The sequence below is a fragment of the Coturnix japonica genome, chromosome 2, assembly GCF_054131305.1.
Source record: "Coturnix japonica strain WE chromosome 2, WE-NBRP24, whole genome shotgun sequence".
Lineage (NCBI taxonomy): Eukaryota > Metazoa > Chordata > Aves > Galliformes > Phasianidae > Coturnix > Coturnix japonica.
Genome location: NC_140664.1, coordinates 64,485,367 through 64,511,407, shown reverse-complemented (window position 1 = coordinate 64,511,407; position 26,041 = coordinate 64,485,367). Strand labels below are relative to the sequence as shown.

Genomic DNA, 26,041 nt, shown 5'->3' with positions numbered 1-26,041 from the left:
GCCTGCGGGTTCCTTTTTCTAGCTGTGCCAGCAAAGAGGTTCTTTTAGGTGAAACTTGGGCACGTTAACAGAGCACACATCGCCTCTCCTCATGAAGGAATTCAAGCTAAAGAGGACACTGGGTGTGACAGTGACAGAGAAACGGAGCCTGAATATCCTCAGAGCTGGTTCTGGTGCTTCAGTCTGGTCATGGATTGCTCGAGCAGTCCCTGTCCTCATGTGGGAGGTGGCACTGAGTTAAACATGTGCCCTCACGTCTCTTTTTCTTACTTTTCTTTGAAGAAAGAAGTCAGAACTATGAGATGAACAGGTCAGTCCGTGCGGCTGGTCCTGCCCCTCAGGTGGATGGATGGCTGTGTGTAAAACAGTGCCAAGAAATCCACTCTGTCAGGGCCAAAAGAAAGAGGGTACCCTGGTTGGGACAGCAATAGGGCTCCTCCAGCCTGCTAAGAGACCATACAGACAGGTCGTACAGGGTGACGGCAAGGGGGGAAGCTACAGGTATTCTGCATTCGGGGGCGTGACGTATCGTACTACAGCTCCCAGCGTGCACCTCGGCCCTCCCGCTCGGGGCGCGCGGGGCTGTACCGGCGCGCGGCACGCTGGGACTTGTAGTCGGCAGCTGAGGGCGGGCGCTCCGCTGGGGCGGCTGCTGCCGGCCGGGCCTCGGGACGGCGTTGGGGAGGTGGAGCGCCATGCTGGAATCCATCCGTGTTACCGGTGAGTAGCGCCGTGCCGTGCCGCCCAGCGCCTGGGATGAGGCGAGACGGCGCCGCTTTCCCCGCTCCCGCCCCGGGCACTCGGCGCCGCGTGTGGGAAACACTCAGGGCGGGTGATGCGAGGCGATATTTTCCCGCAGCTCTTTTCCGTGGTTCAATTCGGCCTGTCACAGAGAGCCCGGCACAGCCGTCAGCGATACTCCCCACAGACACGGCTCTGCTCCATCCGTGCGGGCACGTTGACGTACGGCGGGGGCCGCGCTGTCCAAAAAGCAGCGTTTCTCCACAGGAAAGGGGCTGTTTGGGGTGCTCAGCCTTCAGCCGCTCGCCCCTCATCCTGAGCGGGGCCGTGGGCCACTCAGCCCTCTGTGGCCGCGTCCCGGCCTGCTGCCCTAGCGGGAGCCGGGCACTGCCGCCTGCCAGCGCCGCCTCTGCTCTTCGGTTGCGTGTTCGTAAACCTTAAAGGCATTTCTAACCGTGAAGAAATGCACTACCAGATTTTGGTCTGATTCTTACTCCACAAACAAGCCTGTAGCATCTGAGAGTCAGTGGAACTTCATAGAGTCATACATAACTCTCTCCATAGCCTGTTTGTTGCAGAATATTCTTTCTACAGCCCTCTGCAACCCTAAATCATTAAATCCAGAGATAATTAATTTCATACGGCTATTTGATCTACTCACATCACCCGAATACCTAAAATAAAGGCCTTTGTAACATTACTGGGCATTTGCAAGATGTATCAAAGGAAGAGTGTTACAGTGTAGTATAAGCTCAATGCTTCAAAAGGAAGCAATCAGTGTAACCTGGATTCTGAATGTTATAAAACATAACATTTTTTCTAATGGCCTCTGACAAGATTAGGCAGAGCCTGGTGAGATCCAAAGCTAGTGAGTGGGTAAAAGGTGTGCAACGTAAGCATTGAAAGTGTGTTCTTAGCACAGAATTATCATGAAGTATGTGGCTCCCATGTATGCACTGTTAGCAGGTTTGGGGTGCATCCCTTCTCCAGTACCACTGTGATGCAGGAATAGCTGCACATTCAGGAATGAAGGTATGCAGGAATAAAATTATCCATAGTGACAATTATCATGGCTGTAGTATATTATATGGTTTGTATGTTTGTGCCTGCTGTACAGACTAAGCCCAGTATTGAATGCTCCAGCAGGTATCTTGAAAACAGTGGGTTTTGAGATGGGGCTGGACCTGGTTTTACTTGTGTGAGCAGGGTGGAAGAACACAGCCTGTCCAGACAGGGTTGAACTGGCTCGCTCTGTTGCTCTGCACTTTTAACCCACCTCATGGGGCAGCAAAAACCAAACTCAGCTGATCAGGCCTTGAGAAGCTCAGCCTTTTCCTTATCCTCAGTGGTCACATTCCCCACCACATCCAGTGGAGGATGGAGATTCTCCTTTGCCCTCCTTTTGCTGTTAATATATTTATAGAACATTTTTCTGTTGTCTTTTTATTATAGTGGCCAAGTTGAGTTCAAGCAGGGCTTTTGCCTTTCTAATTTTCTTCCTGCATATCTCAGCAACTTCTTTGTACTCTCCCCAAGCTGCCCGTCCCTTCTTCCACTCAAGGGAGACTCTCTGTCTCCCAGAGCCTCATAAGAAGTTCCCTATTCATTCACACCAGCATTCTTCCCCTCTGGCCCATCTTGCAGCACAGACAGACAGCTGGCTCCTCTAAGACTTCCTCCCTGAGGAGCAACCAGCCTCCCTGGACCCCTTTACCCTCCTGAACAGACTCCCAAAGGATTCTCCCCAGCACTGCCCTGTGTAGTTCATAGTCCACCCTCTGGAAGCCCAAGGTTGTGATTATGCTGATCCCACTTCTGACTTCACTGAAGATCAGACCTCTACCATTTCCTGTTCACTCTGTGTATGAAATACCAAATTCACAGAACACTTATATAAAAGTGACCAATATGTACAAGATGTAAATAAGATAAAAATAAATCTATATAATAAATACAAAATTCATATCAATTAAGTATACTACATATATAAGCTGCAAATGAAATTAACATAGGAGTTATACAGAGTAAATGAAAAGCCAGAGAATATCTAAGGAAAGACTCACCAACACTAAGGCCTGCGGTTGAGATGGATACTCACCAGTGTTGAAATTCACCACAAAAACTCCACACAGGAGCAATCTCCAGAAAGGGATACTACCTTAGTGGTGGTCAGCCCTTAAATGGGATCCAGGAGAGGTGGAGTCAAGCTCCACCCCTTTCTGGGAGCACAGCTGAATTACCTTCACCTGTGCTCCTGCAGCTGACTCGTCACTTGCCTCAGATGGTTTAATCAGAGGTTCAGGCTGTGATCAACAGTTTCCCTTACAATAACATTTTATAAAATATATACCAATGCATATAAATTTATATAAAATGCATATAGTTCATAGTGCACATTTCTACCTCTATCTTTGGGTGGGGTAAGGTCTTAGGCTGATGTTCTTTTTCATCTCTTCACACGTGCAGGACCTCTGTCTTTTTGCTTCTCAGAGTGTCTTTGAGCAGGAGAACTGAGGGATATAAGTTCACATTGCCCGGAAGCTTCAGAAGTATGAAATACTTGGAAATACATGGAGCTTACACTGAGAGGAAAACCTAATATTCCTGTGAAAATAAAGCTAGAATTACTAAGCTACTATTTATTTATTTTCCTTGGAGGCATTTAATGATCTCTTGCTAATATTCCATTCAGAGTATAATTACTGTCTGTAAAGCAATTACAGCTCTGCTATGTTTAACTATGGACTGAAGCTCAAATCCCTTCTGGGGACCTTTAATCAGGCTCTGGCCATATCTCTCATTCTGTGAATTCTCTTATTTTAGATACAGAAGTAAGAAGTGTTTCTTAGTGGCAGGATATATTTGTGCATTGACTTTCAGCTCACCCAGTGCTCCGCGATGAACTGTGCTGGGGGAAGGCTGGAATCAGTGAACAGGTCACTTCAGTCTAATGAGCCAGCACAAATGTTAAATACAGTCTTAATTCTCAGTGCCTTTTGCATGCTGCTGCTCTGCATCGGGGACTCCCCTCCTGTGTAGCCTGTATCGGGGGTCAGAGCAGGAGCAGAGAGCTCCCTCACTAAAGGAGCCATATATGCCTCTGTATTGCTTTGCAGTGTTGCTTCTATGCAAAAGCTTAAAGCAAAAGTTTGCTGAGAGCACACATTCACAGAGCCATGCACAGAATCTCACTTTAAACTCGTCAGTGGTTTGGTGCAGACAGGTCACACTCAGGCAAGATGTGTGTTTGTACATGGAGAGGTAAGCACAGAGCACTTGTTTGACTAGACGTCACAAATCCATACAGAGCTGTGTAAAGGCCATGTACTCCCTCACAAACTTCCTCTAGAAGTCAAGTTGAACACGATGTGACTGTAGTTAAGACAAGTTGTGCATCTCATTTATGTAGTTGAGTCTTTTAAGATGTGAAACAGTCAAATTTGTTTTCAGCTCCTTTTTTTTCCCCTCATGAATGCAGAAAAACTTCACTGGCCTAAGCAAGAACTTTCTAAGAAATCAATCCTGATACCAGAAGAACATAAACTGAATGTCAACAACGAAAAGAGCCTCCAGCATCCATCTCCTGGGGTCCTTAAGGACATTTTCACAACAGGAACCAGTAGCTACAACGTCCTTCTGCAGAGCAAGGAAGAGAAAAAGCACAATGCTCAGAAGCAGTCACCCGCTCACCACAAGAAACACAGGAAAGCCACAAAGTGCTCCAGCACCTTGCGAAGCAACGAGCACCGCAAAATCAAGGACCCGCTGCCCTTGCTCAGCAGTGGATGGTGCTGCTCAGACCAGCAGCCCTCTGTCCTCATCACCAGCCCCGTGTCTAATGGTGTAAAGCCTGCAAACAGCATCTCAGCTGCAGGGAATGGCACAGGACTGACCCCTCGACCCAGAAGTAGAGCTAAGAGGCATTGTAATCAGCCAAAGCCAAAGCAATCCCAGTCATCGAAAAGCCACAGGAAAGAGGGAGATGATTCTGGCCGAAAACTCTGTTTGCTAACTGCAATCAAGCCTTCCAACGTGGAGAAAGAGAAAATGAAGTTCTTTAAGTCAGATTTTACATACAATCCTCAGTTTGAATATGCAAACCCTGCTTTGCCAAACGTTTTAGCTAAGCATAGCCAAGCATCTGACAGATTTCTTAAGCAGGTACGGTTGCATTTTGTTCCTCCCTTCCCTTCCCTTCCCTTCCCTTCCCTTCCCTTCCCTTCCCTTCCCTTCCCTTCCCTTCCCTTCCCTTCCCTTCCCTTCCCTTCCCTTCCCTTCCCTTCCCTTCCCTTCCCTTCCCTTCCCTTCCCTTCCCTTCCCTTCCCTTCCCTTCCCTTCCCTTCCCTTCCCTTCCCTTCCCTTCCCTTCCCTTCCCTTCCCTTCCCTTCCCTTCCCTTCCCTTCCCTTCCCTTCCCTTCCCTTCCCTTCCCTTCCCTTCCCTTCCCTTCCCTTCCCTTCCCTTCCCTTCCCTTCCCTTCCCTTCCCTTCCCTTCCCTTCCCTTCCCTTCCCTTCCCTTCCCTTCCCTCCCCTCCCCTCCCCTCCCCTCCCCTCCCCTCCCCTCCCCTCCCCTCCCCTCCCCTCCCCTCCCCTCCCCTCCCCTCCCCTCCCCTCCCCTCCCCTCCCCTTCCTTTCCCTTCCCTTCCTTCCCATCTAATACATAAAGGTGTTTGCCTTTGTAGCAGGTGAAGGGTGCTTGTCTTTGCATTTCTCCTGTATTGTTTGAAACGTGCATCAGTGATGAGTACATACCATAATACAGCTGTCTTTTTGGCTGAAAAATGAAAGCCCGCCTAATATTTAAAAGATGTAATGGGCAGAAGGTGCTATTTCTCATAAATTATGTTCCATGTAAACCCAGTTAAGGCAAAAAAAAACCTTTTTAGTCAATGAAGCAGAGTGTAGGCCAGAAATAATACCAAGCATAAGGAGGCTTTAATAAACAGAGGGGGGAAAAGCAAAGAAACTCTGCCACTCCTCTTGGGTGACACAATGACTGGGAGATGGATGTTATTTGATGTCATGGTTATTGAATATATTGAATATGTTGATTTTCCTTGTTTTAATTGCTTTTGAAAGGGTATTTGCATTACATTAAGCTAAATCATGCAGCAGATCAGTGCAGTGTCCTTGATCCTGGCTGAAGTTCCAGTCCAGAGATAGATAAAAGAAACCCATGGATAACGACATTAATAACATTAATCATTGAAGTAAATTAACTCTGATGTACGAAACCGCACTGTTATGAAAATTCCCCCTTTTACATAATGAGTTATTCCTCAGTTTTTGAAATTCTTTTATCGTCAGGTTTTTAGCAAAAAAAGCATTTCTTGGGCGTTTCGGCTCCTAAAGATACTGAACAAAATCCTGCCCTTCATTCAAATACCTAAAAAACCCCATTTGAGCGCAGTTCAAAGCCCAGCAGGTGGCGCCCTTCTGTCACTTACAGCTCCTTTCTGCTTTTATACAATCTGTGGGACTGCTTGATGTAACACTGCAGAAACAGTTCTGGAAAATGAATCCCACTGCTTGCTCTGTTTGAACTAAAGAAAGACAAAGAACAGAAAGGACTTGCAAGCCATTAACAGTTCTGCAATGGGGAAACACAGGCCTGTGAGCACCCACATCTGTCCTCAGGCCTTTAGTCAAATCAAAGAAAATCTTCGATGTCGGGCATAGCCCATCTCTTTTAATAATTGATTTTGCACGGTCATGCAGTAAAAATTTTTTTGATTATGAATACATTTGAAAGCAGTAATTCTAACATCTCTCTTTCCAAACTTTGCTCTGCTTTTTTGTTTCTCTCTTCCTTCTTCATCAGCTCTTCTTCACAGTAAAGTCCTTTTGTGCATCACACCAGATGTGCTCCCAGGGAGGAGAACTTGAGAAATATAAAGTGATACGCAGACTTGTAGCTTTTCACTTTGATTGACACCTGTAATGTGTTTCAGGATCAGTGTAGCAACTTTGTGCTATATCAGTGCCATCAAATTATCTTATTTACTCTCCTGGCTCAAGCACCTTGTCCTTCATTGTTCATTTTCTTTTAAGCCAACACTTAAGCCATGTGTTTTTGCACACATGCCGTAGGTGGCAATACTTAGCTAGAAGTAATTACCCTCCCAGACTGTCGCAGGGCACATGACTTAAGAGTTGGAGTTTGCTGAACCAAAATCAGCAGAGAAGATGCAACTTGAAGTAATCTGCCTGTGAATGCTTATGTTTCTTGAGCCGTACATAAAGGCAGGAAAGCTGTCATTTAAAATAAGTCATTTTGTTGAGTGAGTAATCCCTCCTGTGAAAGAGCTATACATCCTTTTCCCTTTTAGTCATAAGAAAATAGCAGTTTTGAGTGAATAAATAACTATGCCACATTCTGTTTGCACTACACACATACACGTTAGTCATTAGAATTAACTTGCAATGAAGTGGAGCTGGAAGGCTAAGCGACAAGACATTCAACATGGTAACCCCTTGCAGTGTCCAGGTCAGGTCATAGATGAGGTGTGTTGAACTCCCAAGAATGCATCACTGGCCCTAAGGAGCACTTAACTGTGAAATGTCATTCTCTGCTACTAACTAAATATGCTCCCAAAATAAGATTTATAGATTAAGTGTATGATTAACATGCAACACAAGGCTGATGATGTCATCTAAGTAGCACAGTTCTTAGGGTACTACACGGGCTTCCCTCTTCTACATAGTGGATGAGGGCTTCTGGTGCTATTGCTGTAGGGGCAGAAATTTGTTTCAGGATGCAGTGTGTATGAGTATTTAATTAGGAATATTTCTGGGAGGTTTTTCTTCTCACTTCACACACAAACAAGCTGTGCAGGGGTATAAGCAGTGGTGCCTGCAAGTGTTTGTCTGTCTTACAAATCTCAGCTGAGCCTGGGGAGCTGTCTCTTTTGTCACTGGGCCTGTTTTCTAACTTGGTTGCCTCAAACTGTACATGACTGTGTCTTATCAGTACATAAAACTACAATAGTTCTTGAGTGATTAAGTTATATTGCTATATATGGATGATTCAGAATGCTGTTTGGCTATAAATAATTTTAAGAAGCCGACACTACCAAAACCTAAACCTGATAATTACACAGAGTTTTGCGTTGTTCTCATTAGTTCTTCATTACTTTCATGATCATCATCAGAGTTTGTTGTGCAAATTATACTTGTAGTTGTAAATTATGTTTCTTTTAGCTGTGATGAAAGTGGTTCCGTGAGACACTTTAGATAGTAGTGATAAGAACAGGGCTAATTTCTCCTGATAATTGACCCAGTACAGTCAAATAGTACTTCTTTTCTTTTGGTCCTCTCCATGTTGCTTGAGAATTTTATTTGTCTCTGAACAGCGCTGAGATCAGTACCTTGCTTTTCCTTACTGGACTAAAGGCCAGAAAATAAGCTCACTGTTGTGTGCTGGAAGGGTCAAGAGCTGACAACCTGTTCTGTATTTTCCCAGCAGGTTCTTGCAACACTTGACTTTGAGTCATCTCAGAGGCAGGCGTAGAAACCCACACGAGGGGCTCTGTGTTGTACTCAGAGCCTGGGATGCTAAAAAGTCCCAAACCTTTTCCTCACCACTTGAAGTCCCCCTAGGATTCAGCACCAGGGAGTCTCCTTGCATGGAGAGCCAAGCAGAAGGTCTCATTCATGTTCAGTGTTCTTGTTGCTATTTATTGTGGCTAGGTGGTTTTAGAAAGTACTTTGCACACCAAGGTATGTCCAAACCAACATATAAAAAGCTGCATCTTGAAGCTCTCATCCATTAGTACTCCAGTACTGGTCAGTACTCCAGATCTGTCCTCTTTTCAAGAGGTATGGAAAGTGGGCTGTATCACAGCAACAAGGGATGTGATTATCCTCCTCTGTTCTGCCCTCGTGTGGCTCTACTGAGTATTTCATCCAGGTCTGAGGCCCACAGCGCAAGGCAGAAATGGAACTAAGACAGTCTTGCCTGTGGCCTTCTGAAAGCTAGGCTCAGTGGATGGACCCAATTTCCATTCTATATACAACTGTGCAAAATACATTTGAATGCAGAAAGATCTACCTCATCTGCATGGGGAATTGCAGTTCCCTGGCGTTGGCCTCATGGGAGAGCTTTGACTCAGGCCTGTACTATAACTCAGACTGATGCAGCTCTATTACACCTTGCATCTTCATCTCTCCGTCATTTTTATAAGTGCTATTGAACACAGCAGGGTATTATTATTACTATGAAGCTGACATAGTTGTGACAGGTTTGATACATCTTGTATAAGACAGCTTGCCATGTGGGTTGAAGTTCATGTTCCTGTTGCTGCTAGTCTCCAGAAATATTATTTACTTTATGCCCCTGTATTTATACAAGATATAGTGTATGAAGAAGTTATTGGGAAGTAAAGTCCCACTTACATCATAGGTTTCCAGTACAGGTATGTAGGCCACAGGGGCCAGCTGCCAAAATGGGCTGGGTTCTGGGAGCAATCCAAAAGCCACAAGGCCTGGAGGTGGCACACAGTTTCCTCTGGCAGGACTTTGTTTTGGGGTGCTGTGTCAGGCCATGACCATCCCAAATCCACCACAGGTGAGCCTAGAGCATGACAGCTCCGTGTTCTTGACAAGGCCTGAGCTTTGGTTGGAGGTAGCACAGTGGCTGGGGAGCTGAGCATATGGAATGGCCTTGGCTCTGTACAATACTGTTTAGTAATAACTACAAACATCAGTGTGCTATCAGTATTGTTTTTCTCCTAGACTCAAAACACAGCATCATACCAAGCACTCTGAAGTAAACAATTCCATCACAGTTGAAACTAAGACACTTTCACATTCATTCTGGTAATTCATCTTTCATCAAAGAGATACAGGACTATAAAAACACACCATAACTAGCATCTATGGCTTTTGTGACAGTTACTCAGAGTTGCTTAGTTTCAACTTGAAAAATATTAGATTATATATATATGTGTGTAAATATATATAGAGATTCTTAGTAGCTGTGAGAATCCTCTTTTTGCAGACAGTAATCCAATATGATGATGCCGGAACTACATAGCTGGAAACAAGCATGTTATCAGTTTGGTGCATGCATACAACTCTATAGTGTAAAAAGAGATTTAGTCTGCAAGATTCCCACCATCATTATTAGTGGCATTTTCGTAGTAAGGACATTCATTCTTTGAAGTAATATCAGTAATGTTCTCTCTCTGGTACTCCCGAGAGCTTCCTATCTATGAAAAAAAGCAGTTCCCTGTGGCTGAGCTACTGCTGAGTATTCTCAGCCATGTTTCCTTTTAAGGATGTGAAATAATGTATTGGGAAGTAGATTACTGAGAATGAGCATTCCACAGCCCACCAGTAACATCTTCAACATGCAGAGTTCAGATCATTTCATAGGCATCGTGCTTTGCTTCTTGCCCACAGTGGAGACCTTATTGCTCTCTAGAATTCCCTGAAGGGAAAGTGTGGCAACGTGGGGGTCAGCCTCTTCTCCTATGTAACTACTGACAGGATGAGAGGGGATGGCCTCAAGTTGCACCAGGGGAGGTTCAGATTGGATAGTAGGAAAAATTTCTTCTTCAAAAGAGTGGTGAGGCACTGGAACGGGCTGCCCAGGGAGGTGGTGCAGTCAGGCAAGAAACACTTAGATATTGCACTAAGAAACATGGTTTAGCAGGGAAGTACTGGTGGTAGGTGGATGGTTTTACGTGTACACAGATTGAAGATGAGTGAATCAGAATCGTTTTTCAATACTTTGGTATTAATGGGTGTCTGAATGTGATTGAACTAGGTTTATTGACTTGGTTTAGAGACTCCCAGTGAGTTAAAAGTTAGAAGAAAAATAAAAAAGAGAGAGACAGAGAAAGAAAAAGCAGATGTGCCAGTCTGACACTGGGGTCTTGCTGTGTTCACATTTGCTGTGCTTTTGTATTTTGTAGTCCATTAACATCATGGAGCGGACACTGCAGAAATATGGAAGCTATGAAAAGTTTGAACAGGCCACCGGTGGCAGCTTGCTGACCAAAAGCCGCATCTGGAATCATGTTAGGAAATACATGGTGAAGGAAGGCTGTCTTGGTGAGGTAAGGCATACAGCAGATCGCAAAATGGGCATTTATTTAAGTATTAGGCATTTCACATTGCACATGGAGGGACCTGACAGTTTGTGTGGGAGGCCTTTACTCCTTAATTAACAGAAAATTCATTACATCATATTTTTCTCATGGTTGCGTTCGATTTTTGAACAATTGAAATGATTCAAAGTCCTTGTGAATACTTCAGCCACCCCTTCGAGCCAGCTTCCTGGTTCATATATGCTTATTATTAAAACCAGCTCTTCTGGGATTACCCGAGAGCGACACCCTTCCTTCCCTCCTTTTACAGCTACTTGTAGAGAAGCACATTTCCATTTATTGGTTAGTTCTGTCATCCATTCTCCTGTATCAGATTATTTACACCAAAGGTGGTAGGGTTAAGAAGAGGCCAAGAAAAATAATCAGCATCCCGAGAGACTGTTTTATAAGAATTTGAACAAATGAAAGTGACATGAGTGAATAAAAACGTCTGGAAGAGGATTCCTTGGTTTAAGTGGTGTTTTTTTCCTGACTCTTAGCATTTTAGGGTCCTGTGCAAACAAACTTATTTCCTATCCTTGAGATTTTAAATGCTGAATTGCTTGGAAGAGTAAGATGAAAATGAGCGTAGGAAAAGAGAACCACTCCAAACGAAATCACCAGCTGACAGCCCCAGGCTTAGATGAGGTCATAGGCAGTGAACCAGAGAAGGCTGGAGTGGGAGATAAATAGTAAAAAGAATGGGAAAAAAATATTTAATGGGAAATAAGGTTTAATTACTAAACATAATAATTCTGAGAGACACTGCTAAACTCATCATACATTTTGGGAGACTGTAATTTGACACTGATACCAGACTTTACCTGTGTTTCTAACAGTGAGGTTACAGAACTACAGTTTAGAGCAAGCAGAAAAAAACCCTTACAGTTTAGGTCTTTGTTGTGCTTTTACTTCCCCTTGTGTCCATATCTGTTTTGCTCTGTCTTTGTGGAAGCAGAGTCCTTATCCCTCATCAAATATCCTATGTCCTCTTAATGAAACCTTCTGCAAAAGTATGGCTATTACATCTAGTTAGTATTGTCCAAAATACTATGAAAATACTCTATTTGGCTGAAGAAGCATTAATAAAGTTTAGTAGTACCAGTACTTCAAGTGCTGTAGCACTAACCTGCCTTTCCTGAATCTTAAATAAGAGTTTTATTGGACTGGTTGCTGTTGAACCTGAAGCTGAATGATGGGGTTTTATTGCATAGGGAAGTCAAAACTGGTAGTCTTGTGTTAATGACTTTAATTCCTGGGTCCTTTTTTGTTAACATTTTTCAGTTCTCAGTAATTCCAAGATAATGGCAAACTTTTTGAAAACAGAATTTTCTCTGGTTTACTCTCCATTTGGTTACCCTCCCAAACTGGTCAGTGTTACCACATTCAGTTTTGCAGTCTTTTACCTGCCTGTGTTAATCCTCAAAGTCCCACTCAGTGTGGAGGTTTTATCAGAGTGTGGGTGATGGATATCTCAGCTGTCACAAGTGTCTCTTAGAGGTAGCAAGGAAAAGCTGTGAAAGGCAAGGGCCTCTCTAAAATATACTGGAAGGGCCACAGGAAAGCACAGAGTGGTAACAGGAACGAGAAGAGAGCTCTTTGATACCTGGCCTCTCTCATCTTCAGATTGTGGTCCATCTCACGGAGGACCTGCTTTCTCGAGCCTCAATGACAGTGGTGAATGGCCGCCCCACTCTCACTATCAATATCTCCACTGCGAGAGAGCACTGGCTGGAAGGGATGCTGAGACATGAAATTGGTATGAGCCTACCATCAGTTCTTCAGACAAAGGGGAGTACTTGCATGCATTCTTACTTACCTTGCAGTGTTGGACCAGGCACCGTACATATACAGAAGAAGGGAACAACATCCCTGTCTAAAGGTCCTGTGCTGTAGGTGTGCCAAAGGGAAGGAGAAACTTATTTTATCACTGCAAAGTGCACTGCAGGGAAGGTAACCCACTTGAGGGTCTTTTGGTTGCATGTATATGTCAGGGACATGTTGTTCGTGAGACCAACCTAGAGCCAGTCTTGGTTTAAAAAACGGAAACAAAAATAGTGCAATTGTTCCAGTTTAGAACCAGCCATTTCACCTGACAGGTCTCCTTCTGATACAATGCACTGCTTGTAAATGTGAGCATACTTTAGTTCCTAGCAGGATTGCACTGATTTTGCATTACACAAGGCTGGCCAAGCCCTCTGGAAAACTTCTACGAACTGTTCTACTTAAATACATCAAAACTAGATAAGCCTGGGTAGTGTCTGAGTTTCAGCTGAAGAATAAGCCCTGTAATTGCCCTGGAGCATCATTTCTCATGTTGAAATGGAACAGCAGTCTCTTACAAGACTGCGGTAGGGTCCTTAATCAGTTTCAGAGGCAATTTTTCTGCTCCCTGAGCATTTCCTTCATTCGATTCTCCTCCTTTCTGTTCACCACGAAGCCCAGGCCATGCTGGAGGCAACCAGCATGTAGGGCACTTTGGAAAATTCCTTTTTCTTGGATTTTGGAACTCGGGTTCTGCTGATGTTTACGTACCTTAAGCATTTTCAGGAGTTCCATGCTGTGATCAGCAGGTGAATATTTGCACTGTTTATCTACCTCTGGCAAAACTCCCTGTTGCAGACTGTGCTAAATTTGACACTCTCACCCAAGCTCAGTCCTACTAGTTCAGAGTTCTGAAACTGACCTCAGCTTTAACGTTTTCCTATTTTTTAAATCTTTAGATGTTAATTCTAAGTCTCACATTCCTTTCTGTTCAGGGACTCATTATTTTCGGGGCTTTAACAACAATAGCCAGCCTTGGTGCAACTGGAATGGACGTAGAAAACATGGGTTGAAACCAATCAACCCTACAGAAGAAGGGCTGGCAAGCATTCACAGCGTCCTCTTCCGCAAAGACCCTTTCCTTTGGAGGGCTGCCCTGCTCTACTACACCGTCTATCAGGCCAGCCAGATGTCCTTCAGCCAGCTGTTCCAGGACGTGGGGAGATTTGTCCAGGACCCCAATACCAGGTGGGATTACTGTGTACGCGCCAAGAGAGGGTGGACTGATACATCACAGCCAGGTGGGTTCTCTGTTTATCTCTGTATTTTTGTGCTTCAGGGAGGTTTCAGAATGTGCACAGAGCTCCTTAAGCAAAGTAAAACTACAAAAGTAGGCATCTGTACTTTCTGAAATGAGACTGCAGGATTTCTGCTATTGAAAAGAAGGCTGGAAAAGCACTCTGATTCAGTAAAGGATTTTTTGTTGAGTGTAAAATGTGAAACCGAAGAAGCTCAAACTCAGTTTGATTTCCTTGCTTGCTTATTACAAAACTGTTGCTGCAGATGTTCTTGAAGACTGCCTGGGTTTAGCCTTCTAGCTATTCTGTAGAAGGTTTTCAAACTCTGGGATAAGTTCTATTTACCGTGGTTTCTGAGAGAAATATGCCCTCAGCAAACCCTGAGAGAATGCAATTTACTTTGGTTCTTTTCAGGCTGCTTCAATAAGGATCAGGTGTACTTAGACGGCATCCTCCGAATCCTGAGATATAGGGAGTCCATTGATTTCCACCTTCTGACAGCACTTGGAAAGGTGAGTGGACTCACCTTTAACCACAGGATACAGTTTTGCCATTTGAGTAAGCTTGTTTGCAAGGATTGTGCTTTGTTTTACTTTGATAGAAATCTCTGTTCCATACAGTGCCTGGTACACGCAGTGCAGGTTAAAAATATTATGAAGTCCTAAGAATTCCTACCAGTTTTTCTTCATTCCTTGTCCATCAGATTAAGATTTTACAGTCATGTTTCTCAGACTGTGCTTTCCTCCTTTTATAGGGTACTGCCTGTCTTGCCTTGAGCAAGCAGGCCAGCTGCTAGATAAGGTGGTGGTCCCAGTAGGAATGTAGCATCCCACAGATGCTAAGGCCATCCCCTTCCTCCACTAAGGGAAAGATAACAGCATGTTTTTCATCTCAGATTCTTTTTCACTGTTTTTCATAAGGTTGAGTCTGTCTTTCCCAGAATACATGATATTTCTGCATTCAGAGAACGTTTTCTCTCCATTGGCATTGCTTGTTTTATCTGAAAACAACACACAAAACCATTCTAACTGCAGAAACAGTTGCTTACTGAACCAGTTCCTTGGATGGATAAGATTCCACAGTTCTTAAAACAGAGTTCATGCTCACATAAAGGAGCATTCAAGTTAATGTTAGTATGCTTGCTTTTAGAGCTGCTATACCAACATTTCTGCCTGCTCGGCAATCCCTGGTTGATAAAGGGCACATTACAATAGAGGCTTTTGGTCCACAATTAAGTGTTGCCTGTTGTGCCAAAAAGATCATATTAGTGAGCAGAGCTACGGAAGTAACTGAACCAAGTTAGAAAACTGAAGAAAAAAAAAACCAACCTGCACTGTGTCTAATAAGTAAGTCTGCAGCTTTATTCTCTGAAACTTCCCACTTCTCTGCTGCTGAGGACTCCACTGTCTATGTCACATGTTCAGTTCTTTTCAACCCCCCTTTGTGGCCCTTCTCTGGACTCACTCAAATATCTCCGTATACTCTCAGGATAATATTTTCCTCTGGGTCAGGTTTAGCAATCTGGATTAGGCTCTCTTATCTCTCCAGAGTACACTTCCATGTCCCTTACATGTTGGTGGATCATCCGTGCTGGCCTTAACCTTTTCTGAACAGGGACCACCACCTGCTAAGCAGGCAGGCTGTTTCCAGTGAGCCCTGACAGCACAGTGCTCAGCTCCTTGGAAGGAGTGTGGGAGTCAAAAGGTTTGGGCCACCTGGCACAAACCTGCTGGGAGGAAACAGGATGTGCCAGTTAGAACGTACAGCCAGGCTTGTGTTTTTGCCAGCACATATGCTTCTGTCTGTAGGGTGCTTCGGCACACGCAGCTCAGAGACAAAGCAACAACCACATATATTTCATCACGAGGTATCTGCCCAAGGAGACCTGTTCTGTGTTTGCAGGACAGTCTGTGTAATTATTGCATAGCCAAAGCACTCATCTTTTTCTGGCCCATCACTCACAGCACCTGAGCTACTGTGGCCTCAAGACTTGAGGTTCTAGCGTGCATCATCAGATGCTGGTGAAAAACCTCAGCTTTCATTACAAAAGAAGAGTAGCAGGCCCTTAGAAGATGGAAAATGTTTGAGATTGTCACTCCTCTACCCAGAAGGCTTCAATACCGATGGGTGTGACTAATCACCTACAAAGGGTAACCTACAGCCTCAGCAGAGAAGTAGTGGGGCTGTAATGCAGAACTAACCCATGTCCTTCCTTGCAGATCTCATACGAAGATGTAGACCGCCTGAAAGGGTTGGCTGTGATTGAGAACATGAGGGTACCACACTTTCTGCAAGACCATGCCCGGTATATGGAGCACTTGGAAAAGATTATGGAGGTCAATGAGCTGACTGATGAGGAGCTCCAGGAACTCATAGACTAAGAATATCAGCCAGTCTGTGCAGCTGAGGATATAGAACTGGACTTCTGAGAGCTTACAAAAATGGACTTAGCAGGGGTGGAGCAAGAGGAAAAGGCAGCCAGAGTATGTGGAATTCAGAAAAAGTCCCTTTGTGTTCCTTTTGCATTGTGATTGTATACTGATGCTTTCTTAAAGAGTTTGGGCATATTTCAGTCTAGTTTAGGAATCCCTTTGCAGTGACCTGTCCAGCCACCTGCTCTGTTTTGCAGGCTAAGCAACAACAGCGAGTTTAATCACAATAATCGCAGTGCACAGAGCGGGTCTTTGTGCAATAGCTCTGCACTACCATTAAGAAGTTGCTTGTTTGTTTTTTCTTTACTAGGAGATTCAGCTTTAAAGAAAAAAAGGAAGACAGGTATTGCTGTTTCGATGACTGCAAACAGGTAGCAAAATGATCTTTTATTGTTCCCCCAGATGGCTGCTGTTCCACATCTCTGCCTGTACAGTACATGTTTAGGAAGTTGAGTCCTGGAAGGGTGTCCCTCCTTTGAGGACAAGTGCATCATGGCTAGTAAGTTCTATAGGGCAGCATTTTGGAAGAAAGCCGGGGCAGAACCATGGTTTTATGACTTTTTTTTAATCAATAAATTCAGGAACGCGGGGACATAAGTCAGCACAGCGGGCAGCGCTCACTTCTTGTCTGGGTCACCTGAGCCTACAGAGCATCAAGTCACTTTTTGAGCAGAAACAGGCCTCGGTGCTACAGTGAAGTTGTGCTCATTGCAGGAATGAGATGTGGAAGTGGAGAAAAGTAGACTCACAAGTGCCCTGTTCCTGTGTGCCTACAGGTCTGCTGCACCTTCAAGCAAACTTACCTCTGTTTTATCTGCCGGTGCTATATTCAGAAACAGGTAGAGAAAGTGTGTTACTGTAAGGCACTGCTAGCCATGTGATAAATAGCTTTGATGACACAGGAGGGCTTACTGCATGAACTACATCTTCTGAACTCAGAGTATTAGGGATTGTTGAGGCCAGTTGAGTTTTGCACCTGTAAGTACTTTGAGAACCGGTTTGGTTTTAGTAGACAGCATTTTAGCAGCGCTCCTCTGAGCTCCTGGGAAGCAGCTGAGATGCAGGAGGCCGTGCAGGAAGAAGGGCTCCCAGGGGGCTTCTGCCAGTTCTTCCCCTTGTGACGTGACCCACAGATAACAGGCCCGGCACTGGATACGGCAAGTAAGTGGAGACAAGTTTTCCTCCACACGGGCTCAGAGATCCGAAGTTTTTTGAATGATCCCATAAAACCAGCTGCCTTTTAGGCAGCATTGTGGGTGCGCTCACAGCAGCTGGCTGACCGCTTCAGAAAATATAATGTGTTTAACAAGCATAAATGTACTAAATTTGGTTATTTTCAAGGCAGGGACCAATAACCCCTCACTGTAGCCTTAATTTTATATTGTTAGTCTTGTTCGCTATCATCTGGAAGCCTTTCAGCCTCCATGTGCAGAAATAGAAACCTTTTTTTCTCCTCTTCTTTTTACAAGTTTGACCACTGGTAGCTTTGCCTGCCCAGCTTTGTCGAAGAACCAAACCCAGCAGATGTAGCGCTGCAGCAGCCCCATGGGAACAATCTGCTGTTCTGCACCCATGCTCTCCAGATACTGGCTCCGTTGCCAGAAGCCGTAATAAAGTCATGCATGGCAGGGGGCGAGTCAAAGATCACAGCCAAAAAAGGCAGCTTCAGAGCAAATCAAGTGAGCTGCAGAGAACCGGGTTCACTTTGCTGATCCAGGGGAATGTGAGGGCTGCTCCCTCCTGAAAGGGACAGCTTTGAACAGTTATTCTCATAACTAACTGTAGAGAATTGCAGTTCTACATCAGGTGTCCCAGTAGTTGTGTGTTACAAAGTAAGGGTATTACTGTCACAGGTCCTTGAAGGCAGGAGGCAGTGCCAGCCTTTCTGCAGTGCTGCAGCACACCCTGCTCACAGCTTTTCCTACAGCAGCCCCTGGGCTCCGTCACTGCACCACGAGATGTTACTGCAGCCCAAGATGCTTCCCTCCAGGACCTGTGTCCTGTCTTTGCCAGAGCAGTAGGTATCACTGGACTTCTGTTCTTTGTTATCATAGAAGTATTTTTGCTTAGAGCAAGGTTAGAGTCTGGAAGTGGTCTATATAAAGATGTTACCACAACAGCAGACAAGAAACTTGTCTGCTTCTGTTTTTCAGCGTTGTATTTGTCCTTCCTCCTTTGTAAAAGCGTTCCAAACTTTGAAGTGTAACTTTTGTAGGTTTTCCTGATTATTTTTTCCTGGTTACTAAATCATGGTACAGAAGTTCTGTAATAAAGTTTTTGGACAGCAGTGCATGTGAGCTCATGTCACTGCAGAGTTTCGTGATATCAGTGACACAATGACAGCCCCTCGTGGCTGTCTGGTCCAGTCGCTTTGCTGTACATCCACGTCTCACTACTTCTATGCTGTTCCTGTACGGGAGCCTTGTCAGCGTTGGGAGAGTCACCCTGTTTCACCACATACTGTCAGGTCCTGCTGGTTCCCAATACCCAGGTACTTTCCTTGCACTTACCCTCCACAGGATGCAAAGCTCAACCAGCAGGCACCAAAGCTCTCTTATCCTTTCCTTCTCCCTGTAGGATCCATCTCACCCCAAGGCACCCACCCATTCACCTCCCAGTGAGCCAGGCTGCACTCCTCACACCCATGTATTGCTCCTGAAGGTGCATTTTAGCCAAGATCCTATACAGCATTAAAAGTACGCTTTATTTTCTGTACAATTCTCATCCAAATCTCCAGGAATGGAGTTGGGTCCATTGCATCCCTATAAAAAGTTACAGACCACTCTATTGCCGTCAGACACCCCAGAGCTGGGGTGGTGCCCTCCATGGAGGGCACGGAGCGAGAGCCATCAAAGGCAAGTGCTGATGCTTTCTGGACATGGGGAGGACAAGTGAAGGAGGGAGAGGAGGAAGCAGCTCTTCTGCTCCGCAGCTGAGCCTCCAGCAAGCAGAGCCATGGGCTGACCCTTGGAACAGGAGAGACACCTCCCGTTCAAGTCATCGTTCATGCTTAGTGTTCGAGTCGCGCTCAACGGTCACCCCGTTTCCATTCCGCGTCACCTCCTTCCTGCTCCAGTCTTTTTCCATGTAAAATTCAGCTAGCACGGGGCAGTGGTCCGAGGCTACTCCACCCCAGGACCAGTTATCAGGGATCCATGGGTTCGTAAGACCTTCTCGCACAACAGCCCAGTGACCTGCAAGAAACCAAATCACATAAGAAGATTGGTACCTCTTTTCAGGTAGTTGTAGTCCAGCAATAGTAGTTGTATGCCAAGCAGTATCAGCCACGTTTGACCCAATGCCAACCTCACACTGGTACATGAATTAACCAAGAAGAAATTCTACCTGTGAAAACCTTCTTCAAACTCCGGCTGATCCACATGTTGTCCAATGACTTCGATCCCTGGGGGTTCTTTGTGCTGATATTGGTAAACGTATTTGAAGGGACCAAGTGATGAAACTTCTCCTTCCTCAGTATGTCGTGGTCGCTGCTGTCGGGAGCCTGGTTAAAATCTCCCAGGATGATCACATCTTTTTCCCCTGGGAAAGAGAAAAAATAAAGAAAAAAGAGAAATGAATGGAAAGAATGGACACCCACGGCTTAAAAGGAAGAGGAGGAGGTATACAAAGGAAAGGAGGAAATATACAAGTACTTTGTAGCAAAGCTAACTTTACTCTGCTTCCTGAAGGCAATGCTGTTTGAAGCCTTTTTTACTGCCTGCTTACTCATGGCCATCCTGTTCAACTTGTAGAAGAGAAGTCTATAGAAGCTGGCTATAGAAGCTTTCATTCTTCCATGACTGAAGAAATTCTGCTGAACTTGGATACATTAGAATTTGACTAGGGCTTAATTTCCAAAGAAACTAAGGAAATGACTTGAAATACTTGTCCAAAATGCCTGCCTTTCTGTGGAAACCCTAACTGAGTAAGAAAAGAAACTCTTGGCCTTAATTTTATATCCACAGCATGTGCTCTCCATAGCTCTGTATCTGGAGATGGAGGTATCCCAGCTGTGCACTGGGTAAGAGGAGAATGGATGTGCCTGCAGCCCACCTCAAAATCCTGCCATAAAGGTGTGATAAGCTCCAGGATCGTGACAGCCGAGCAAAGACTGCTGCAACACAGCCCCTGGTACTGGTGAAGGAAGAAAACTGCAACAAGGATGCACAAATGCACCAAAAATGATCACAAAGCCAATTTCAAAGAAGGCAACTGTTATATTCTCCAAGTCCCTTTGCTTTCTCTGGTTGAAGTGCGGAGGAAGAGGACTGAGAGACTGCTCCACCATAAGCAGTGCTCGTGGATAAATCGACCTGCTGCGCGCTGTTGCTGTACGAGTAGCTAGCCAAAAGAGGGAGCACAAGTTAAACAACAGAATCATTGCACTCTGCCTGCAGATCTTCAAAGATGAACTAAGAGAGGGCAGGAGGGCAGAGAGACTGATGGTTTATGACTTACAAAAAGCAAACAAACACATATTTCTAAACACTCTGCTTGCTAAGATGCAGAGAGGTGACGAAAACATAATGAAACTGCTTGTAGCTTCTCTGCCCTTTGTGAGCTGTGTTCACATTGAATGTGATGTGAAGTTTAAATACTGTTCTGCAAAGTGCTGGTGATACTGACCTTCCCACCTTTAAAAGAAACAAAAACCCAAGCCTGAGCACAAGTTATTTTAAGATCTGTCAGAACACAAAAGAGAATCAGAGCTGATCTAATGGGGAAGAACCAAATCCCCTGGAGAAAACTGGTTTGTTCTCGTGATCTGAACAAAATGCTTTAACAGTGCCACTGAAATGCCACCTTCCTCTTCTGCAGCTCTGATTTGGTGAGGCAGGCAGGCTTCCCTTCCTGCAGCACGCCAAGCAGCACGCTCACTGTGAGATGGCAGTGCAAAAAAACACCAAGATCTGGAGCAGGAGGCTGAATCTGATGGCTTCATGTCTGGGCATCGTGATGCTGCAGGAAACTGCAACAAGTGCAACCGCACTGCTGCAATCCACCAGGAATAAAGTTTGCTTAATGGCCAAGGCAGCACTTGGCTCCTGATATAAAGGGGAGAAGGCCACTGTGGAAAGGTTGGGAGTGAGTCCTTGATGGGGATTACAAATTATAGACAGGCAGGAATCCCAGCAACAGCATCTCGATCCTGCACAAAATACATATCTTAGCAAATCCTCCAGCCTTACATGAAAAATATATTAAAATATATTAAAAAATACATTAAAAAATCACAATCAGAAATAGAAATTTTAACTGCTCAGTTCTGAACAGCTCAGAAATAACAGAGGTTAAAATAACACCTAGATATGTTCGTGGAATCAGGTACAAAGTCAGTCTGGTGTATACACAGGAAATGAGTCACTGTATTCTGTTTTAAACTTTCTCATGCAGAACAGATAAGCGCACAATCATAACGCAACATAAAGTGGACAGAGAAGGGATAAACAGGGTGCAGTGAGCATTCAAGAAGCCAAAACTGTTTTCCAGCCCATCACCAAGAGAAAGGGTCTCTTTCTGGTCCCCTCAACCAGAAGTTCCTGGTGCTCCACATAGCAGCAAATCCCTGGCTGAACATCTGTGCCAGAAGACATCTGCAGTGCTTCATTTTGTTGTCTTGCAGCAATGGTGGGGCCCTTGGTTGTTCCACAGCAGTACAAAGGGATACCTGGAGGTTACTCTCCCTTGACTTCCACATGCCCCTAATCAGTCCCCTAATGAATTAAACAGACACTCAAACCCCCACATTTTTGCTGAAGAGCGCAAAAACCAGATGATGGAAAGGATTTAACAGCACCAAGGCTGCTAAGGAGCTCCCTACCACCTCTCAGACGCCTTCTAGGCTTAGTGCCTGATGCATGGGCACTTTGCAATATGGCCAAGCCAGATGGGAGAAGACGACTAAGCCAACTCTGGGTCCAAGCACTACCAGCACACCTGGGATAATGTCTGTATGGTCACAGTCACCACAGTGGAGATGAACAGGTAGAGTGCTTAAGAGAAGGCAGAAGGGTTGCTGCAGAGTTAGTTACCAGCAGCAAACAACCACCGAGTCTTTCTGGTACCACTGAGAGGAAAGGAGGACCAGAAGAAACCAGGACCCACTCATCTGATGGGAGAAATATGGGTACTCTGCTGCTGTGGGGGATGGAGACATTACAGGAGCCTGTGCATAACTGAACTTCTTGAGCTTGTCTTCTTTGTACGACAGCAAAGAAGGCACCTGCCAGCAAAATGGGATGAGAAACACAGACTGACTGGAAAAGCAACAGGCAAAGTCTTAATTAATCATATTTTATGGATCGGCATTGAAAAAATAAAAGAACGGTGGTAATTTTAAGCCTGGCATCGATTTTGGCAGAGTAATTCAGTACTCAAAATAACACGTGTGCACAAGTATTTGTTTACGAAACAAGACCTGCATCCCACATGTTAGGAATTTGAACTTCACCTTTTGTGAAAGATGAAGTCAAGAACAACAGTACTGTGCCCATCACATGACAATGAAAACACAAACGAAAAGAAGCCCTAATGTCAACAGGCTAAATTTAGGTGCAGCGGAAATGCATCTCTGTTGACTTCGGAAGAGCTACATGGTTATCTGCATCCCGATTCAGCCTTCTGGGATTAAACAAATGACCCTTTTGTTTGCCTTCATCCTTTTCTTTCTCAAAGTATGTGGACAAATACTTCAATCTGTAGCACTTAAAAATAGCTCTGATTTCTTGCAGCTCAAAAGGAAAAACAACGGAGCGTGCATAAAAACCGTAATTACCTCTCGTGTTATACAAGAGGATTTTAATGCTTTCAAGTGACTGACCTTGCAAAACTATGCCAAGAGGAAAATCATCATGACTATAACCCCGTAACCCTTGTACTTCTTTGTTAAGCGGTAAGCAAAGGGCTAGATTTCTCAGGTCCTATGAAAAGATCACCAAAGCCAACACCGCTTTGAATCTGAAACCAGCTGTTCTGCTCCACTGGAAATGCAGTTAAATTTGCAAGTATCAGAATAAGAAGCAAATTCTCAGAAATGAGGTGAAGAAATTCAGCTGTCTGTTACGTTGCTCAAGCTGAGATACAAGTTCTGGTGTCACTCATCCTGATGCAAAACCAGAGCAACTCATCTGAAACCAACAGAATTGTTCTATTTATCACATCCATGTACCAAAGCTGGTTTCTGGTCTGCTTTCTCATTAGCAAGCACCTCCAAATATCCAAAAACAAACAAAGAACAAACTTCCTATGGGAAAAAGCCGCCAAGTTTTGTTCTGATAGATGATAGAAATGGTAGATCCCATTTCCACAAACATAGTTTTAACCCGGTATCTTTTCCTTCTGCTTGTTTCAATTTGCTCCTATGCTAGAACAAAATCACAAGGAGATTCACTTGAAAAGCGTGGTTGAAGCCAGTAGGATCTTATGAGGTATTTGTGCTAATTAGAATAGAATGTAAGATAATGAACAGAAAAAAAAAACATGTTTTGCAAGCTGTGTATCATTCGAAGAAAGGTAAAGGCTACGTACAGGAGGTGAGGAAACTTGTGAAAGCTGCAGTAAGGCAGTTAGATACACATTTTAAGTTCCTTTTCATTAGATACGTGCAGATACTAACTGGAAGGAAGACAACGCCATACCTTTCAGAGTCTCCTGCAAGGTCTGTGCAAAGGTCGCTAGCTTGTGGCTGTCGTGGTTCTTCCCCGTGTTGTCCCCCGCTGCATGAGCCAAGGCCAGGTGAAGGTTAACCAGTGTTAGGTCATTCATCCCAACCTGGGGGAGAAGGGAGGGAAATCAGTGAGGTACAGGGCAAGGGAGGTCACAGAGCAAAGATATTCACCTATTCACACACTTTGGCGGTAAGTCCTGGTGACCAGGACCCATTTCACACCGCATACATGTGTTGTGTTTTGTCTGGGTGTTTTGGGAAGACAGCTCTATTTGCACAACCATGGCAGCCCTTCAGTTCTGGGGAAACTGATTGTTGTAAATACACAGTTTCTTTCTACAGCAGTTGCAGAGAGAAGCCGACTCTTTATGAAAAACAGTTTATGCAAAACCAGTTGTTATTAAGCTACAAATAATGGCCTGGTCATTACATGGACTAATTACTGCTCTCCTGTCATCTGCCTTGGCCTGCCACAGAAATTAGTCATGAAACTTAATGTACCTTGAAATGAGCCGCTAGCTCCCTGTAATCTTCTGCTTACTTACTGGGACTCACTTTGTCGTGTGGCACAAGTAACGCGTACTTTTAATCTTGACCTGTTCGTATCTGTTAGAAACTTCTCTCAAAGCATTGCCAGAGAAGTCAAATTCCCTAAACCAGATACAGCCGGTGCAGAGAAGGGGGCTGTACATTCACTCATACATACACACGAGATTGGAAAGAGCCCGTTTCCAAATTGCATGATGTTCTCTTATGTAGGGGCAGCCTAGTGAAAAAGCTACAAAATGGAAACTCAGCACTGTGCCAGCAATGGAAGAGAGATCAGCCTGAGCCTCTCTGAAGCACAATGCCTTCTGTTATGCTTATACTTATCCCATCTCTACCCACCATTTCTGACACTGACCAGAACCACTGGCTGCCTGTTCCTCAAGATTCACCTCTCTAAAAGCTGAACAAGGTGTCAGACTGGTGATTTCTGTCACTCTATCAGATTGCAGGCACTGCCAAAGCTCATTTCTGAAAGGGTCAGTTGGCAGAACTCAGTTACCTTGAAATGTGCAATATACGGGTGAGGATATGAGTGTCTCCCATTGCCATTAGTCTGTACATTCTCCTGAGAAGAAGCATCTTTCAGCTCAATGCCAGCTGTTGTATCCCAGAGGAAACCGGAATATTCAACTCCCTGCAATTAAAGCAAGAGAAAAGTCAACGATAAGATGTTAAAAATGAAACATTCTGCCCAAATAAGCTGCTGTATCTTACATAGGTGGAGCACTTTCAGGAGTGCTGCAGTGGTGGGAGGCTTAGCTGCAGCATCCTGTGTGCATCTTAGGGTTGACAGATGTCCTTCATTTCCCGCTGTTCCAGGCAAGGAAACTGATTCTCCTCAGTGTGATCAATAATAAAGTAGACCATGTCCTGAGCATCCCTCTTCTGCCAGTGGTCAGTGGTACTCATTTATGAGAAGAGCATAGCAGGGGTGCGTAGTTGCAGGTCTTTCTCCTGACGGCCTCTTCCAAGTACCAGCACATCAGTGCAAGCAATCCTTTCCCATTCCCCATCTCCACACCATGCATGATCTTACAGACTTCTGTCATGCCCATGCTAAAAATACCCAGGCTCATTCAGCCTCTTGGCAAGACATCTGGTCTAGACCTCTCAGCCCTGTCAATTTCTCTGTCTCCTTTCCAACTGAAGTGATTCATGTTCAGGTTTCTACTTCTTTCATCCTAGTGTCTATCACCTTACAAGGTTTTCTTGGACTACTTGAGAACGTGGCATTTCCAGAAAGCTGTCTGCCCCCATTACACCAGCAGCGATATCTAATTCAAAGCCTGTCAAGCATTCCCTCTCATCGCACAGGCACAGTTTGCCCTGGTATCACTCAGACCTAGTTAATCATAGTCAAATCCATCTCAAGGAAAAGCTTTCCTTTTCAGCTGCAAAAAAGGAAGTGTTCTACCGTATTCCTCTGAGTCTTGAAAAAAAAACTATGAAGTTTGGCTAAAATCCTTTGGTAGCATCTTTGGCCAACTCATCACCAAACTCAA

General features: G+C 44.6%; 2 protein-coding genes across 3 annotated transcripts in view; one reads left to right on the top strand and one right to left on the bottom strand.

Annotated features, from left to right (window-relative positions):
* Positions 1-668: 668 nt before the first annotated feature.
* On the top strand, positions 669-18,611 carry MATCAP2 (microtubule associated tyrosine carboxypeptidase 2). Of its 2 annotated transcripts, XM_015850125.3 has the most exons (7): positions 669-720; positions 4,220-4,902; positions 10,657-10,800; positions 12,457-12,589; positions 13,590-13,895; positions 14,307-14,404; positions 16,112-18,611. In XM_015850125.3, exons 1-7 carry the CDS (start codon positions 696-698, stop codon positions 16,271-16,273), a joined length of 1,551 nt encoding a protein of 516 aa, XP_015705611.3. In that variant the 5' UTR covers positions 669-695; the 3' UTR covers positions 16,274-18,611. The 2 variants fall into 2 exon arrangements, 1 of the variants encoding a protein (XP_015705611.3); XR_014942675.1 differs by lacking the exon at positions 12,457-12,589.
* A 396-nt stretch (positions 18,612-19,007) lies between these two features.
* The window catches only part of EEPD1 (endonuclease/exonuclease/phosphatase family domain containing 1), a 52,069-nt gene continuing 45,035 nt past the window's right edge, over positions 19,008-26,041 (bottom strand). The window contains exons 4-7 of the mRNA XM_085537686.1: positions 25,039-25,173; positions 23,962-24,094; positions 19,670-19,864; positions 19,008-19,518 (exon numbers count right to left, since the gene is read on the bottom strand). Coding sequence (XP_085393812.1) covers positions 19,322-19,518; positions 19,670-19,864; positions 23,962-24,094; positions 25,039-25,173 — 660 coding nt within the window. The 3' untranslated portion in view covers positions 19,008-19,321. The remainder of the gene's footprint in view (positions 19,519-19,669; positions 19,865-23,961; positions 24,095-25,038; positions 25,174-26,041) is intronic.